Source organism: Conger conger, chromosome 2, assembly GCF_963514075.1.
Source record: "Conger conger chromosome 2, fConCon1.1, whole genome shotgun sequence".
NCBI lineage: Eukaryota > Metazoa > Chordata > Actinopteri > Anguilliformes > Congridae > Conger > Conger conger.
In genome coordinates, this window is record NC_083761.1 from 72,068,260 (window position 1) to 72,086,222 (window position 17,963).

Below are 17,963 nucleotides of genomic sequence, written 5' to 3' on the forward strand. Positions count from 1 at the left end.
GATTGAACAATGATTGTATTAGAAGTTCGCAGTCAAATAAGAGGCACATTTATTTCTTGATATAAAAAATTTGAATGCCAAACATTACAAAAATACACAACTTTACATAGGACTTGCCGCCGTCTGTACAAAGCCACTGCAAAAAAATAAAATAAAGTACACCGACTTGCATATAATAGTACACAGCATGCGTAAATCACTGTACAGAGGATTATGAGACACCACACGGGGGGGAGGCTGACGGCCACATCAGGGGAAATCAGCCGCCAGGAGTTGGACAGTGTTTTTCGGGAGGCCAAGGTGAATGGAATCCAGATAATGCAGGAACCTGCAGGGAAGACGGGACAAGTGTCACCGGACAGCAAAGCTAAACAGTGCGGTACCTCTGGCCTTTTGTAAATGGTAAATGTCTGCATTTATATAGCGCCTGCAAGGCATCAACCGACGTGTTGGGGGCAATTGGGGGGTTAGGTGTCCCGCCTAGGGACACTGACAGACCCAGGTGGATTTACACCATCAGTATAATGCACGTATTGTCTACATTTGAGGTAGCGGGCGGAGCCGCAGGTACTTTCACACGCCATTCTAATGCTTGTGGGCAGGCCATTCACACAGAACACAAAGGGCTTGCTCGCTCTAGAGTGACGAGGAGCAGAAGTCCAGAACCACATCCTGAATAGGATTACAGTCTGATTCTACCTGTTTTTTTTTTTTAATATTCATGCACAATTTGCCACTGGCAAGGTATACAGTTTTATCTTCTAGAGTTCATAAGCAAACACACATATATACACACACACACACACACACAGAGAAACACATATACACACACACACACACACACACACAGAAACACATATACACACACACACACACACACACACACACACACACAGAAACACATACACACACACACACAGGATTATTTGACTGTGGTCAGATGTGGGGAAGTGTCTAGATGTGGGGAAGTGTCTAGATGTCGAGAGCATGGCTCAAAGAAGAAGAAAAGGAAGAAGTTCTAGTCCTGGCCACACAGAGCCCAGCACACAAATGTTCACCATCCTCGAGCGGTCGCGTGCCTTTCAGTAACTGCCACTCTTTTGAATCGGTCACAGCAGACGGGTTCGAGGACTCACCTGCGCTTCACCTTGCCCTGCTCCTTCAGCCGCTCCGATCTGCAGACGCTACGCAGGAAAGGCAGGTAGTCGGTGGCTGTGGCTGGCCTGTTGCCCAGTGTGCTGAAGGCTTTGCTGGTTAGGACCGTCTTCATGACCTCATGCCGTCGCTGTGTCACACTGCCGAATGGGAAGGGGGGGACAAAAAACAAAAAAGATGCTGAAGAAGCAAATGATTTATTGCAAATAATCTAAATACTGCTTCAAGTAGGGATCGTATCTGATACTTTCCATGTTGTCATAACACGGTTGCCTAAGTTAGCTATAGAAAATTGTAATAGTAATTACCATTACCATTGTCCTATAACTAACTTTTGAGATTAGTGGGACAATTTCGCCTGTGAAAAGCAGTTCAAATAAAAACATCCGAAGTCTCAAAACAGTGTTGAAAGGCAGCCTGGAGGAGGCACTCACGTGGGTTCACAGGGACTGGTCTGACAGAAGCTCAAGCCCGTTCGGTGAGGGCCCACAGGGAGGGAGAGCTGGCTGGCGGCCGGCTCCCCCGCCTCCTCCTGCGTGCCGCGGGCCTCGCTCCACACCTCCGCCGCCCTGGCCTGGCACTTCTGGAAGCTCATGCCCTCCACCAGGGCCCGGATCTGCGCCGAGCCCTCCCACCCGGCCCTGCCGGGGTCTTCCGCCCGGGGCTCGTCCGACAGCCCGTCCTTCACCGCGGCCCCGGTCCAGCCGAACGCGCCGCCCTCTGCTGGCCAGCGCTGGCGCTGCAGGGAGGAGTCCAGGAAGGACATGTGGTCCATGAACTCGGCCAGGGAGCCCAGGCAGCGGGAGACCAGCTCCGAGCTCCTCCGCTCCTCCGGGGAGCGGCCCGCCCCGCGCGGCCGGGGAGACCCGGATCCCGCCGGGGGGTTCTCCCTGGCAGGGTCGGGCTGAGGGCCGTCGCCGGCGGCAGCGGAGGGCTCCTCTGCTCCCGAGGTCGGTCCGCTCCGGGGTTTGGGTAAAGAGAGGAAGCCGTCGTCGTCGGAGTCGGAGTCGCACTGAAACAGAGCTCTGTCCTGCAGACGCAAGCGCTTCCGCCTCTGCATTCTGCTGGAGGTCTTCACGGGGCTGCAGTCCTCCGACGGTGCGGCGCTCTGCGGCTTGGGCGCCCCCTGCTGGCTGAGGAGGGCTCCTTGCAGGGCGCAGACGGGCAGAGGCAGCAGCTCTTCCATGTTGGAGTACAGCAGGTCCACTCCTCGGCCCCAGCTCTCCACCAACAGCTCCCGACTCCTGCTGCTCCGTGGCTCTGCTGTAAAGGTGCACTGAACACAGAAGAGCATCCCATCAGACATACTGGCAGAGGGGTTCACGTCCCAATAGATCCCCTTTGCAGATGTCCATTAAATGGGCTTTACATGTACAATACGTCATTTCGGACTGCTAACGGCCACGAGAGGAATTGCAGCAACTAACACCCCCAAACCACAACACTGTTTAGCCCTTCTCTGTGAACATGCTGACGTTGAAACCCCCCTCCCCCCCACGCTATTGGTTGTGGCAATTAGAACCAATTTTAACCAATGAGCTTGAATTATTGTACAGCTGTACAATATTTTGGTATAGTGTTGGTCCGTCAACTGTATATTTTGAAATACGGATTTAAGGACTATAAACACAGGCAGAGGGTGAATCAACATGTCAGTGAGCCTTTTTCAGTGATAGGAACGGAATTTACAAAGGTCTTGTAACAATGTTTTAACACAAAAATTGTGCCTTACCTATTGTACCTTTAAAATCTATTCGTGAGCTTAAGATCTGTGACTGCAGATCAGTCAGCCTTCAGGTCAAAGTCACAACCCCTGGGCTAGTTACAGAGACAGGGAAGGGAGGGCGAGCTACCTTGAGCATGTCGGAAAGGTCCTGCGCGCCATCGATGTTCAGGATGCCCAGCAGACTTTCAGTGCATCTGGAGTCGCAGGAGGTTGAGCTGGCAGGTGGGTCCTCCTCGTCGGCCGGCTCTGCCGCCTCCACCGACTCCGTTTCCCCCTGGGCGAGAGCTGCAGACCAGGCAGAGGGGAGAACACAACCACCCAGGCCTGTTAGAGCTCCTCCAGGCCGTTACAAATGGCCTGTTAGCCGAGCACCAACGTCCGTTTAACCCCTAACAGGCTTTTTCCAGCACATCGTTTCACTTTGCAAGAAAACAGCTAAACTTTGCTATTGGGAAATTTGCCAAGTTGTTATCACTGCCATCGTCATTACAACAACCAGGGAAACTCCCCCCAGGCCCAGGTCAGACTGGGCTCTTGGAGAGACCTGCCCCCTATCAGCCATCAACTTTTCATGGGCTTGTGAAAAACATTTTTAAATTTGTCCACGAAATGTTAACAGTATTGTCAAAATTACATAATGCCTCATGTACAAATCGGCACATGGAGACATATTATGGCTACATTTTCTTGTGGAAAAAACAACTTTTTATTGTTGATTTGAGCCTGGTGGCTGAAACACTAACAGTACACCAGAGCCGCCTTATTATTGTTATTATTAATGGAATTTTGGCAGACGCTCTAATCCAGAGCGATGTACAGTTGAGGAGACAATCCTCCCCTGGAGCAATGCAGGGTTAAGGGCCTTGCTCAAGGGCCCAACGGCTGTGCAGATCTCATTATGGCTACACCGGGATTAGAACCACCGACCTTGCGTGTCCCAGTCATTTACCTTAACCACTACGCCACCCGGCGATAGTGAGAAACATCTCTCGACAAGACTAGGACCGGAGCTTCAGAAGCGCGGCCCGAACGCGGTGCCGGGCGCCGGGTACGCACCTGCGGGCTCCAGGGCGGGGAGCGGTAGGTCAGGGCCGGGGCCTCCCGCGCTGCGGACCCAGAACTGCAGGTGGAGCAGGCTCTGCCGAACGTCACACCTGTTCCAGCACAGCAGGGAGGAGAGGTCCCGCGCGTCCGTCCTCACGCCCTCCGCCAGGCACAGCAGCTGCAGGTAGCTCCGCACGTTCACCTGCGAGCACAGGGCCACAATCCAGGCTCAGAGAGCACAAGTCCTGCCCGGCGTGCTGTTCCGACCGCCTGGATCTGTTCATTTGTTCACAGTTCTTCAGCCGGGCGGCACAACTAATTAGCTGCAGATCTTATTGCGGCTACACCGGGGATCGAACCACCGACCATGCGGGTCCCAGTCATGTACCTTAACCACTGTGCTAAGGCATAAAAACCCTTCTTCACTTCAGGTCGGCGAATATGCGGATCACAAAATCAGTCATAATGTTTTAAATAAAGTAATCACAGGCACAAGCTTGTTCAACTTACCGCTGAAGGCGTCTTAAAATGGATCTCTTCAAAATTGCCGTCAAACATTTCGCTAAACGTAGGATCTGCAGAAAAAGAATAATTTTTAAAATCATTGGATTGGAACACAAAATGGGTCACAAAATGGCTGAACGGTTCCTGCTGGAGAAAATGCCCTCACCACTAGTGGTCAGAATCACGGGTCTCTTCGTTGTGGCCATGAAGGTTTTGATTGCAGCCAGGAACCCAGAATCATCATCAAAGATGACATCCACCTGGAGAGCAGAGATGGTTGGATCACAGAGCTGAGACCAGACACTGGCTAGTCGGTTTTGAATGGCTGACGCTTTTATATCACTAAACTTCTGTGGTTCAAGGAAACCATAAAAAAATTCAAACTAAAACTGAAATACAGGTGTGTTGGCCATTCTGTCATAAGCTTTGGGTACACATGTACAATAAGGATTATTTGGGTTGGGCAGGGTCAGAAAAAGGTATATTAACCTCAGTTTCGTGCCATGTACAACCAGGTTCTCACATACATAGAATCCCTATGCATCTCAGATTTGGAGGCTTGAGTTATACTGGGCTTACAATTCAGGCCAGATCAAAATGAACTGAAACAGGCCTGCCACACACAAAGGCACTCTCCACACACGCAGGCTGGGCCCTACAAGCCCAGACCCAGCTCAGTCCAGAATGTGGTTTAGACTTGGTCACCTCCTCGAAGAGAATGAGCGACGTGGCAGTCTTTTTGCTCTGCTCCTCGGTCAGGGGCTCCGTCTTGTCAGACGACGGTTTGATGGGGGGCTCCGTGGCCTTCGGGACGCTCTCCTTCCTTCTGACGGGTTTTTGAGGGCCGGTTTCTGTGGGACAGACATCCATTCCGAGTGAGTGACACAACTGCTGTTGATCGCAAACACCCTGGACATCCTTTATCTTTGTGGTCATTCCTAGCAGTTGGAACTGCTGAGTTGCACAACTATACTTCCCTCTTGGGGCTTTCAGTGCATTTGCCCCTGGTTATGGTTATTCACTTTGTTGTAGATTGCCCTGGATAAGACATACATACACAGGTCTGCCAAATGCCTGGAATGTCATGTCACCTTCCTACCCCGCAGTTTGCTGACCCGCCCTGTGCCAACCCAACCCAGACCACAGTGCGTTTATTCACCATTCTGTAGCGGCTCACTCTGAACACTTGGGCTTTTGCCCTTGGTTTTGTTGCTGTTTTTGAAGATGCTGGCCAGCGAGGTGGGGGCCAGAGCCCCTCTCCTGGGCTTCCTGCACGGGGAGTGGAGAGGCTTCCTGGGGGAGGACACAACCTTCCTGGGGGAATTCAGCTTCCCTGTGATGAAAAATAAACATGGGGCATTAACAGACACCTAGTCTCTCATGAAAAAAAACTATAGAAAGCACAATGGATATTGCTTATTAATTATTATTTGGCAGATACCTAATCCAGTGTGACTTAGTCATGGCTACTCTTGCATATCACAAGACCGAGAGTATGGGTACAGTTCTGTCAAAGGTATAACCACAGAATTATGCAATCACTGGGGGGGGGGAACAAACACTTTCCTAACTAAAGTATAATAAAAACACCAAGTACAGAATAACGTTAACGTTACAAATGACGGCTGAAGTTATGCTCTTCGTTCAGGGCTTGGGCATTGCACCGGGAGAAGGGAGAGGTAACAGAAACAGAGGGCTCACTTGGGGAAAAGCCAGGCCTGATGCTGCCGGTGTTGTAGCTGTTGAAGTAGGCAGGCTTGTGCACGTTCACTCCCTGGATGTCCACCTGGTGGGACTGAGTGGCCTCCTTCAGCTGGGACAGGATCTGCCGCCCGCTCCTCTGGGACGACGCGTTCACCTCGAAAACCTGCCGGCAAACGGAGCTCCGGTCAGGCAAGCGGCGCGGGGAGAGATCGCTCCGCGCTCCAGTCACACTGTACATACGCTACCCACATGAGGGAACAGCTGCTGACACCATGCACAGGCACCCTTGGCTGAAGAGCAGAGTGAAGTTCATCACACTTCTCATAAAACACAAAACCGTTTTCATTGAAGAGAGTTCTGAACATTCTAGACAAAAAATTGTTTTCTTTCTGGGAAAAAAAAAAAGAAGAAAAAGTATGAAGTTTGTGGTGGAACGCATACAAGCTTTGAGCTACAGACCGTATGAATTTTGTGTGGCAGACTGTAGGTTTGTGGTGCACACCGTACACTGTATGAGCTTTACGGTACAGACTGTATGGGCTTTACGGTACAGACTGTATGAGCTTTACGGTACAGACTGTATGAGCTTTACGGTACAGACTGTATGGGCTTTACGGTACAGACTGTATGAGCTTTACGGTGCAGACTGTATGAGGTTTACGGTGCAGACTGTATGGGCTTTACAGTACAGACTATGATCTTTACGGTACAGACTGTATGGGCTTTACAGTACAGACTATGATCTTTACGGTACAGACTGTATGAGCTTTACGGTACAGACTGTATGAGCTTTACGGTACAGACTATATGAGGTTTACGGTACAGACTGTATGAGCTTTATGGTGCAGACTATGAGCTTTACGGTACAGACCTTGAAGCCCAGCTCCTGAGCGCAGGCGTACACAGCAGCAGTCTTGCCCACTCCAGGAGGGCCGGTGATCAGCAGGGTGTTACACAGCAGCTCCTCTCCGTCCTCCACGTCGCCCTCCCCCCGGAAGTCCCCGCAGTCCCAGGACTCTGCAGGAGCACAGTGTCATTCTCCCATCTCCCGTCCTCAATTAAACTACAGTCTAAGCAGCGTAAGAGGGTTGTAGCCAGCACCACTGCTTTCCTGAAACCTGGAGAGGGATTTCAAGACTAGGCCCTAGGAATTTTAATTCAGGACTGCGTTTCAAATATATATATATATTCTAGATTCTAGAGCCAGGGGGAAATGTAACTTCAGTTTAACAATGCTTCAGAATTTTTTTTATTTATTTTTTATTTACCATTGCTGTTGTCCTCCTGTTTCTTTTCCTTCCGATTCCTCCTCTCGTCTCGGTCAGCTCTCTGCTTCCACTCCTCCAGCCAGCTGCGGAGCTTCTTTACTGCGGCCGAGTTCCCGATGACCTCGCTGGAGTGCTGCGGCTGGTACTTCTCCGTCCACAGCACGTCCTCCTTCACACATCCTGCACGGGGGGGGGGGTAAAACCAGTCAACCGTCAGAGCCGCACAAATGGAGAAAACTTCAACCACTGACACGGGATTAAGCAGTCAGTCAGCAAGCTGAAAGTCTAGTGGCGGACATTTTAATAGCCCATTGGGACTTGCAAAACCAGAGTGTATAGATACAGCCGGTGAATGATTTAATGAACTGAACGGGTGTACACGGCAGTAGAGGCCAGAACAGCCACTGCACCCAACACTGACACAGGCCAGAACAGCCACTGCACACAACACTGACACAGACCAGTACAGCCACTGCACCCAACACTGACACAGGCCAGTACAGACACTGCCCCCAACACTGACACAGGCCAGTACAGACACTGCCCCCAACACTGACACAGACCAGTACAGCCACTGCACCCAACACTGACACAGACCAGAACAGCCACTGCACACAAGACTGACACAGGCCAGGACAGCCACTGCACCCAACACTGACACAGGCCAGTACAGACACTGCCCCCAACCCTGACACAGGCCAGTACAGACACTGCCCCCAACACTGACACAGACCAGTACAGCCACTGCACCCAACACTGACACAGACCAGAACAGCCACTGCACACAAGACTGACACAGGCCAGGACAGCCACTGCACCCAACACTGACACAGGCCAGTACAGACACTGCCCCCAACCCTGACACAGGCCAGTACAGACACTGCCCCCAACACTGACACAGACCAGAACAGCCACTGCACACAAGACTGACACAGGCCAGGACAGCCACTGCACCCAACACTGACACAGGCCAGTACAGCCACTGCACCAAACACTGAGACAGGCCAGGACAGCCACTGCACACAAGACTGACACAGGCCAGGACAGCCACTGCCCCCAAGACTGACACAGGCAGGCAGCTTCACCTTCTTCAGTATGCGCAGGTGGTGGAGTGTCCTCCAGCAGGACTGGGGAGGCGTTCTGGACATCGGCCCCCCGCGCTCGGCTGAGCCGGGCCCTTCCCGCCGGCCCCTGGGCACGACAGCACGCGGCCGGGGGGTCATCCTCGATCACGATGGGCTCCTGCTCCCCTCGAGCAGACCTCCTCCGTTTGGGCAGCTTGCCGGCGGCCTGCCCCTCCTGCCTCCGTTTCCGCTTGCCACCCAGCTCAGGGACCTCTGGAGGAACGGGGGCTTCAGGGCCCCTGTCTGCCTCTGAGCACCAGACATGACAGATTAGGACTGTGAAATATACAAACGACTCAAATATCAATCAAATGCTACAGGGCTGAAGGATCCTACCCAGACACTGAAATAAACATAACAAGCCATTTAATTAGGGGTGGCCTGTAGCGTAATGGTTAAGGTAAATGACTGGGACACGCAAGGTCGGTGGTTCTAATCCCGGTGTAGCCACAATATGATCCGCACAGCTGCTGGGCCCTTGAGCAAGGCCCTTAACCCTGCATTGCTCCAGGGGAGGATTGTCTCCTGCTTAGTCTAATCAACTGTATGTCACTCTGGATAAGAGCGTCTGCCAAATGCCAATAATGTAATGTAATTAGCTAAGTTTAACTAGCTATCAAAATGGCTAATCAGCCAACCTGACCAACAGATGGTCAATTTAAGCCATCTTGCCAACAAGCAAATTATAGCCACTCAGCTAATGTTATTGCAATTATGTTATGTTATTAACACACTTGCGATAATGTTATTGGTGGCCAAGTTACGATTAGTTTACACATTTCCCACAGAATGCATGAGGCAGCATTGCACCGATTAGAATTTTTCAGTTTAACGAGCTGGATACGAATTGGGCCGCAATTGTTAGGGATATTACCGTACTGTCCAGCTGACTTTTGCTTTTCTGCCCTCTACTGGAGGTTTTAAAACCTTACTCTGTACCCCTCTGGACTGTGCCAGCCCCCGTGCTCACCAGCAGAAGGAGGCTGCAGGAGGTGTTCCTGCCGTTTCCTCAGGAACCAGGCGAGGAACCTCCGCACTGGGAACGGGGGGTTGGCCGCCCTGATCTCCTCCAGCAGGCGTCTGCGGATCTCCTCCGGGAAATCCTGTCTCCAGCCAGACCCCTGCGTCACAGGACCGTGCAAGGGGCCGGGTTACATCCCAACGTGGGCCGCAAAGTGGCCAGCACCACCCCCACGCAAACCAATGATTCAGGGTAACATCGTTTTGAAATATCCCCCAGTTCTCAATAACTCACTGCTGTGGACCCACACAAATACTACTTTCAGTTTTTTCAATTCAAAGGTGCAATAGGTAAGATTTTTCTGAGAAAACATTGTTACAAGACCATTGTAAATCCCTTCCTATCATTGAAAAACGCTCACTGAAACGTTGACTCGGGTTTCAAAATATACAGTTGACTGCGCAAAACTTTGTACCAAAACATTATATAACTGTACAATAATTCAAGAAAATTGCCTCAAATTGCCACAGCCAATAGCATTTCAACATCAGCGCGTTTACAGAGAAAAAAGGAGGGATAAACGGTGCTGTGGTTTGTGTTAATTGCTGCTATTCCTCTCTTGACCGTTGGAAGTCTGAAATTACCTATTGTACCTTTGAATGACATTTGAAATAACTGCGTCCCAGGTGTGATTTTAAATGCAAGCACAGCTCACCTTGTCTGTGTGGGCTCTCTGGGCTGGCTCAGTCTTTACACAGTCGAGCGCTCCCAGGGACAGAAGCGGTCTTGGGGGCTGCAGACAGGTTTCACTCAGGCGTTTCAGCAGTGGAGATACGGGCCACGGTAGATTCCAAAGAGGACACTCTGCAAAAATGAAAAACAAATAAACTAACGGATACATCTCCAAACAACTTTCGTTCAGGTGTTTTCGACTTTAGGGACGCCGTCCATTTTAGACTCTAAAGAGTACACGAGAAAAAATTAACAACAAATGACAATGACAAAATGTATCAATCAATAAACACACACTAGAGAATGACCATTGTCAGCAACGGGGCGAACTCAACAGTCGGCTCACTGACGAACGAGCGAGGTTCCCTCACCCGGAGGCCTCTGCAGCACGTGCAGCGCGGCGGAGAACGACGCGGAGGCCAGGGAGTAGGCCTCGTGGCTGGCCGTCGTCCTGGCGATCTGCTTCTTAAAGGAGTCCGGCAGGCCGCTCTTCAGGAACTCCCGGCGGGCTCTGAACGGCTCGCTGTCCTGAGAGTTCTCGGAGCCGTCCCGACTGCGGGGGAAAGGGGGGGCCAGGCACAGCCACGTCAGCATCGCGGCGCAAACACGCGGGCCACAGCATAACAGGATGCACACGAAAATACTTCTCTATGCTTCGCTGAGCTTGAGCTTGCCTGGGTGTATTGGAACCTTCTGAACTTCTCTCAAAAAAATTGCAAACCCTGCCTTCTGGTCCTCTTAATTGAGACCAATTGCACCAGACAAGATCAATCGATTGTTTTTTTTGAGTATTTAAATCCAAAACGGTTACATATTCCACCCACGTCTGCAGGTGTCATTGTTTGGATTTAAGACATACAGGGTAACTACTGCCTCTGTTGTACACCAGCAATATATGTCAGTGTAGGACAAGGCATACACAGCCATTTCATATTAATGTTGATCTATACATGTCACTCATTATAAAAGTAGCAACAGAACACCACTTGGTGAGACAGGCACTGTTATTCATGTCAAATCAGAAATGCGAATGCCAAATGAGCTCTGGCCGTGGGAGGCAGTTTACCTGCTGTCATCAAATATGGAGATGACAGCTGAAGGCTTCTGAGGCTTCTTCCCAAGGAGCAGGGCAGCCGCTTTTGGGGCTACAAACAGGATAGAAAAATTGGTGATCAACTTTTCCACATGGGCAAGAGGTTTAGAGTATGTACAGCTGAACACAGCACTGACTAGGTACCTGTAGTACTCTTGCCCGCTTTGTTCTCAGCTGCGTTCCTTCCCAAGACATCGTTCAGACTGCGCAGCTGCTTCTGACCACTGGCCTTGTCTTTCGCAGCAGGAGCGGGGCTTTTCTGCACATCCGACAGGCACATGACAGAGTCCTGCAAACACGGACCGTGGTCAAATCAGACACAGGGACACACACAGGGGCGCACACAGGGGCGCACACAGGGGCGCACACAGGGGCGCACACAGGGGCGCACACAGGGGCGCACACAGGGGCGCACACACACAGGGGCGCACACACACACACAGGGGCGCACACACACACACAGGGGCACACACACACACACAGGGGCACACACACACACACAGGGGCACACACACACACAGGGGCGCACAGTCAGCCTGCTGCCTTCAGCAACAGTCCCTCCAGTTTGCTGCATGTTTATGGTTCACTTTATAACCAATGCATTAATCTGACTGACATCAACAACAAAGGCTTCAGAACTCGGCGGCCTGTAGCATAGTGGTTAAGATACAAGACTGGGGACTGGGACACGTAAGGTCGGTGGTGCGATCCCTTGTGTAGCCGAAATAAGATCCGCACAGCCATTGGGCCCTTGACCAAGGCCCTTAAACCTGCATTGCTCCAGGGGAGGACAGTCTCCTGCTTGGTCTAATCAACTGAACGTCACTCTGACTGCCAAATGCCATTATTGTAATGTAACGTAATGCAACTCAACTACAACTCACCGGAAAAATATTGATTTTGTCAACGTTGCGGCAAGTTTAGCTAATATTCTTGATCTGGACCCAAGGAAAAGATACTAATATTGAGCAGTAAGATCTGTAACAGAAGTAACGGCACCCTAGTTCATTACCTCGTCCTCACAGTAGCTCTTCGGGACGTCCCGGGTTCGTAGCCGGCGCTTTACGGGATCCTTAGTGCCCACATTAGCTGCGGCCTTCTTGTTCTGCTGGAGTACTCTGGCTTTCTGGACCAGCTTTTTGGCTTTTTGCTTCCTGTTCTTAGATAAACTGGGCTTCTAGAGTCAAGAACGGAAAAAGAGCACATCAGAAGTGTCAGGGGGGTAAAATGGTGTAAAACTGGGAGTCTGCACTGTATTAGTCTTATAAAAATGCAGATCGAGAAACTAAAAACCAACCTGAACTGCTAAGGGACTCAGTATTTCGAAGTCACTCGCGGCGCCAGACTGCTCAGAGTTGGGCAAGACACGCCGCAATCTCATCCTGGAGACGGAACAGAGCGGACATAACGGCACTGCGAACGTATTGCGACATAAAACAGAGTGTCAAACGGAGTGAAAGGAACTGCGTTGTTGAAGCGCAAGTGAAGAGCTCACCGGATCGGGCTGCCCTTGTCGTCGGGAGACGAGATCATCTCGGCCCTGTACAGGCCGCGCTTGGGCCCCCGCGCTCTGGGCGTGAGAGGCTCGGCCGAGCGCCCCGCGGCCCCTCCCCGACCCTTCGACCTCTCCCGGCTCCCGGCTTTAGGGGGAGGCGTGGCCTGTTCGCGGGCAGGGGTGACGCTGCGGGGCCGGGCTCGGACGGACCTCCTGACGGGGCCCCTCCCGGCTGGAGTGGAAGGGAGAGCGTCGGTCGCTCCCTCGCCGTCGTCCTCTTTCCCAGCCTGGAGAGGCGGCGTCTCCTCCGCGGCTGCAGCCGGGACGGGGGCTGCGGCCTCCCCCCCGCCTCTCCTCCTGCCTCTCTTCCCAAGCCTGCTGCCTCGCGTCTGTCCAGCCCCGGCTGGCTTTTCCTGCTCCATCTCTGGGATGGCGGGAGCATCCTGACCCTGCTCTTCTGGCTTGTCCTCCTCCTGCCTCTCCTCCTGCCTCTCCTCCTCCTCTGGCTGGGCTTCCTCCCCAGCCTCTCCCGGTTTGCCCGGGCCCTTCTTCGCCTTGCCCCGGCCGCTGTCCAGGCTGGCCTGTTTGAACGCGTTCATGAACTGCCTCCTCTCCGCCTGGCTGCACTTGGGCGCGGAGCTGGACTCGATGACGGACAGCTCCAGCTCGTCCTCCAGCAGGATCACGTTGGACCTCCATTGAAAACGTCCGGGTGCTGCGGCCTTCTCCTGGGGAGGGGGGGAGCCCGTCGCTTTGCCCTCTTCTCCCTCACTCTCTCGCCTCCGTGTGAAGATGGACGCCAGCCTCTTGTCCGAAGACCGGCCCAGTGCGGGCGCTCGGGAGACGGCGTGCACCTCTGCCTGGACGGTGAGAATTCGGGGCGACACTAGCCGGGAAGGTCCGGGCTCGCCTTCAGCAGAAGGGGGTGTGCCCAACACCTCCGCTTTGCTCTCAGGGGTCTCCACACTGGCGCTGCTGTCCGCCTGGCTCTGACTCTGCACAAAGTCCTCAAAGGAGATGACGATGGTGCTGTTGTTGAGCAGAGGAGCCTCGTCTGCTTTGCCCTCCAGGCTGGCGTCACACAGGGACCTATCAGCCTCTGGGGCCTCCGGCGAGCCCTGCTTCTGCAGGCTTTTAGCCTTCCTGGCAGGTTTGGCCTTGTTCCTCTTGTCCCCCGGGGACGCTTGCTCCACCGGCTGTGTGGGAGAGCCTGGACCCTCCTCCTGATGCGGCTCGTCGGAGCTCCTCTTCTTCGGGTTCTCCCCAGCGTGCGGAGGGGTGCTCGTCGGCGCAGATTCGGCCCCGCTCGGCGGCTCGTCCGCCACGCGGACATCGCGGCTGATCTGGGCCAACAGGGCGGCCGTTTCGCTGCCCAGGAGGCCCTGGTCCCCCAGCACCGCCACCCCGTCGCTGGAGCAGCTCGATTCGGAAACCTCGCAGGCGGGCGCGGGCGTCTCCGCACGCCCGTCCTCTGCCGACACGCTGAGCTTGGAGGGTCTGCCCCGCCGCCTGCCCCGCCTCAGCCCCTGGGGTTTCGGGGGCTTCGCCGGGATCTCTGCGTCACCAGGGGACTCCAGTGCCTTGCTCCCGTCTTCCTTGCTCTGCTCTGAAGCGCTGTCCTTCTTCCTTTCTGCTGGCGAAGTCTTACCGAAGTAATCCAAGATGTTAGACTTGGGGGGAGAGAAAGGCTTCGGCACAGGAGAGTAGTAGTTGGTGATCGTCTTGACAGGAGGTGCATCTTTTCTTTGTCTTTTTCGAGGCTGTGAGAAAATAAACACGATGTGTACGTTTTCTGCCACAACTGGACGTTTCTTGATCTACGGCACTGCACAACAGACAATCTGGATAAGATCTAGTAAATAACTAAATAAGGATTTAAACAAATTGCGTAAAAAACCGTCAAATAGCAGCTGGAACAAAGTAGTTCACGTTGACGTAAAAGAAGACACTACAATTTTTTTCATGTTTCCAGATGAAAGTTATTGACACGGTCCAAATCGTCCTCATACAGTCACTGACAAGCAAAAATCGGAAGACAAGGCAACCTACCTGAGTCTCAAAATCTTCAGTAACAGATGCCATAGCAACAGCCCCAGCCATAGCTTTTCCAATGCAGAGACCTGTGACGATCTGTAAAACATTTCAGAGAAGACACATTCCAACTGCTTAAAACTTAAGACAAATATGACCACCGTTAAATGTCAACATTACCTATAGCAGCTGGTTAACGTTAACATTATGGAAGGTAACGTACATATGTGCAAGCATTTCCTTTGCAGAGCGAAATAATTGAGAATATAACAGGTGAGAAGGAGCTAACGTCGGTTACCCTTCTTAAAAGCTGCCCAGGCGTTAGCTAAAACCAAACAGTTCACATTTCCCAGATAACGTTACCTAGCTAATGTAAGCTCCAACGTAACATTAATCGAATGGGTAACGTTAGCGAACAGCTGATTATGACAGCTAGCTAGCTACAAACTTATTTGTGGTAAAGTTACCCAACTAACGTTAGTTAACATTAGCTATGTGCCTACAATTTGCTTGTTAATGAGATAGCTAGCTCAACCTGACTGACCAATGTTTGAATTATCTTATTAGCCGTTTTGCCTGCTAACTAAGTAAAATATGTTATGTAACCTAACGTTAATTTAGCTAGCCAAGTATGATGTACGAAGGATAAAGCTTTGTAGCGTCTTCTCATGTCAGCCAAGTTAGCCAACTCGCTAGACTAGCTAGTTCCCAATAAACAACATTGGTTAGCTAGCGACATATACCTAAATATAACATTTATATCTTAGTAAGGTGAAAGAAACTTACCAGCCTGCTGAATAATGTAATACCTGGGCTAGTTATGTTGCAGTCATTTCTGTTTCAGGTAAGTTAACACAGATGATTCCAAGTGCTGCAGAAGATCCTCGCGCGAGGTTCGTTAGCTAGCTGGCTACAAAGCTAAATAGAAATAGATAGGTTGTTTGAAACAGCCATTTAGCTTAAAACTCAACATTGTTGATCATACGTAATTCACGTATTTGGTTCAGTTATATCATACGATGTAGCTGTCGTTTTAAACGTGAGCAAAATAGTACACATCGATAGACTCGATACTGTTTGAAAAGTGCGCCGAACTCCGTGTCTCCTTGGACAAATGGCGCCAAACGTCACTACTTCTGCGCAATAAGCTCCACCCAAACAGAAAACCGAACCCGGAGGAAGTCTGATGACGAGCGCGGCAGGACTTTATTTATTTATTTATTTACTATCAACAAAGGCCTCCAATGAAAGAAGACTGTCTACTGTCTACTCCATGTAAATTTCCCCCCATTAAGCCAATGTGTGTCGAAATTTAAGGAGCGGTAATTTATATTTCAATCTGCCCATCACCTACCACCACAGACCCCCCTGAGCAAGACATTAGATATAACTATAGGCGTGAATTTTCGCTCCAGAACTTTATTACAGTCATTAACTGCATGAATCAATGTGTTTTGAGCAAATTTGGCCACGCATTATGTGTTAATTCAAGCTGAGAGGACCACAGTGTTACAGGAAGTAAAAAATTGATGTAATCAGAATTCAAAAAATTTATTTCAGTTAACAAAAATATCAAGTGTGCAAATTTCTAATATCGGCACACACATGTCTTCAAGTATATATTCCAAAAACATTATAACATATTAATACTTGTGTATTTTCACACCAACGTGTGTGTCCTTCCATCAACTTCCTGGAAAACAAGATTTGGCGTACATTTGGCGTCATTGTGTCCCAGGGGGCGTTTATTTCGATATAATTCATATAAATTTTCCATTCCCCTCCAATCAATGTCCTTTCTTTCACACAGCCGTTTCCCCCTCCTCATTTAACGTCAGTCAGATCGACTCCCCACCGTCCAAAAATCCCCCCCGAAAGAGCCGTTTCACTCACCTGTACGTCACATCGCGGAAGCTAGTGTTGCTCTAACTTCTGTTCAGTGTGTCTTTTGTATTAAAATGACTCCAATACAGTAACTGCAATACGCTCCTCTTTCCATGACTTTTCCTAAAATCTGTATGGAATTGGGCTGCTGTGGGTGCAGAAATCATGACTGTAATGCTGGAGGTAGTAAAGAGGTAGTAAAGGTAGTAAAAAAAAAAAAGTGCCAGCCTTTCTACTACTACATGTCCGTGTTTCTGTTTGGAAGGAGAAACTTACTTCATGATTTAGCCCAGATGATAAAATTAACAAGCACAATTAGTCAGTCAGTCCATGGAATTGAAATTCCCATTAGATTTCTGACAGTGTGATCTTGCCTATTGCAAAATATGGGTGTGAAGCATGGAGTCCACTCAGGAAGCTCGATTACACTATATGGGATAAACGACCAACAGAGACCCTATATGCTTAGGAATGTATAAGATATAAATTTACCAGATTCCTTGGAGGACCGTGTGCACAATGCATTGAGAACCTACAATAATGCCAATTACAGTCAGACAGGAAATTGAAATATTATAGGACTGATACACAGGATAAATCGAGACTTACCGAGACACGTGAAATTGGGCCTGACCCTGGAAAAAAATACTCCTGGTGGTCACCCTAGGTTCTCATTGTATTGTGTATGCGGTCCTCCATGTGGGGTTATGCTATTTAGTAATTACTCTCAACCAATTCCAGCACTAAAGAAACACATATTTGTGCCATTCAATAGTTTATGATGAAATTACATGCCCATCTTCATCAATTCTTATGCGTCCTCTGCTATTTGTAAACATTACTTATGCAGTTTAAGTTTTATAAGTTTAAAACCTCTGGTGGATGCCAACAAATTACTTACACATGCTCAGCCTAAAATTCACTGTTCTCAGATGCACATGGACACAAAGGACAGGACCTTCTATTATAACTTTGCTGGACAGCCTGGGTTTGTGAGAAGCACTTTTCTGTCGATCCTCCTCAGTTGCCAATCAACTCTCTGCTCCCTTTAGGGGTTTTCACCTGTACATCCATTGCCGTTTTGCCATGACAACAAAATTTGAACAATTTAATAAAGCCGTTTATTGCATTATCTAGCCTACTAGTAGTTTGTATCTTTGAATAAGTGCGATCATCTACTATTGTTTCTGATGAGAAATTTAAACATCATTCGGAATCGGCGATCTGTGACTTGGTGCGGAT

At 50.4% G+C, this 17,963-nt stretch overlaps 1 protein-coding gene across 1 annotated transcript; it reads right to left on the reverse strand.

Annotated features, from left to right (window-relative positions):
- Positions 1-25: 25 nt before the first annotated feature.
- Positions 26-15,950, reverse strand: atad5b (ATPase family AAA domain containing 5b). Its single transcript, XM_061230505.1, has 23 exons — positions 15,624-15,950; positions 14,856-14,936; positions 12,807-14,566; positions 12,609-12,693; positions 12,324-12,488; positions 11,456-11,600; positions 11,285-11,363; positions 10,590-10,771; positions 10,202-10,350; positions 9,496-9,646; positions 8,487-8,774; positions 7,402-7,581; positions 7,005-7,150; positions 6,131-6,296; positions 5,589-5,762; positions 5,135-5,280; positions 4,596-4,689; positions 4,436-4,500; positions 3,938-4,127; positions 3,009-3,166; positions 1,590-2,431; positions 1,137-1,295; positions 26-328 (listed from the first exon to the last, which is right to left on the reverse strand). Exons 2-23 carry the CDS (start codon positions 14,904-14,906, stop codon positions 250-252), a joined length of 5,454 nt encoding a protein of 1,817 aa, XP_061086489.1. The 5' UTR covers positions 14,907-14,936; positions 15,624-15,950; the 3' UTR covers positions 26-249.
- Positions 15,951-17,963: the final 2,013 nt, after the last annotated feature.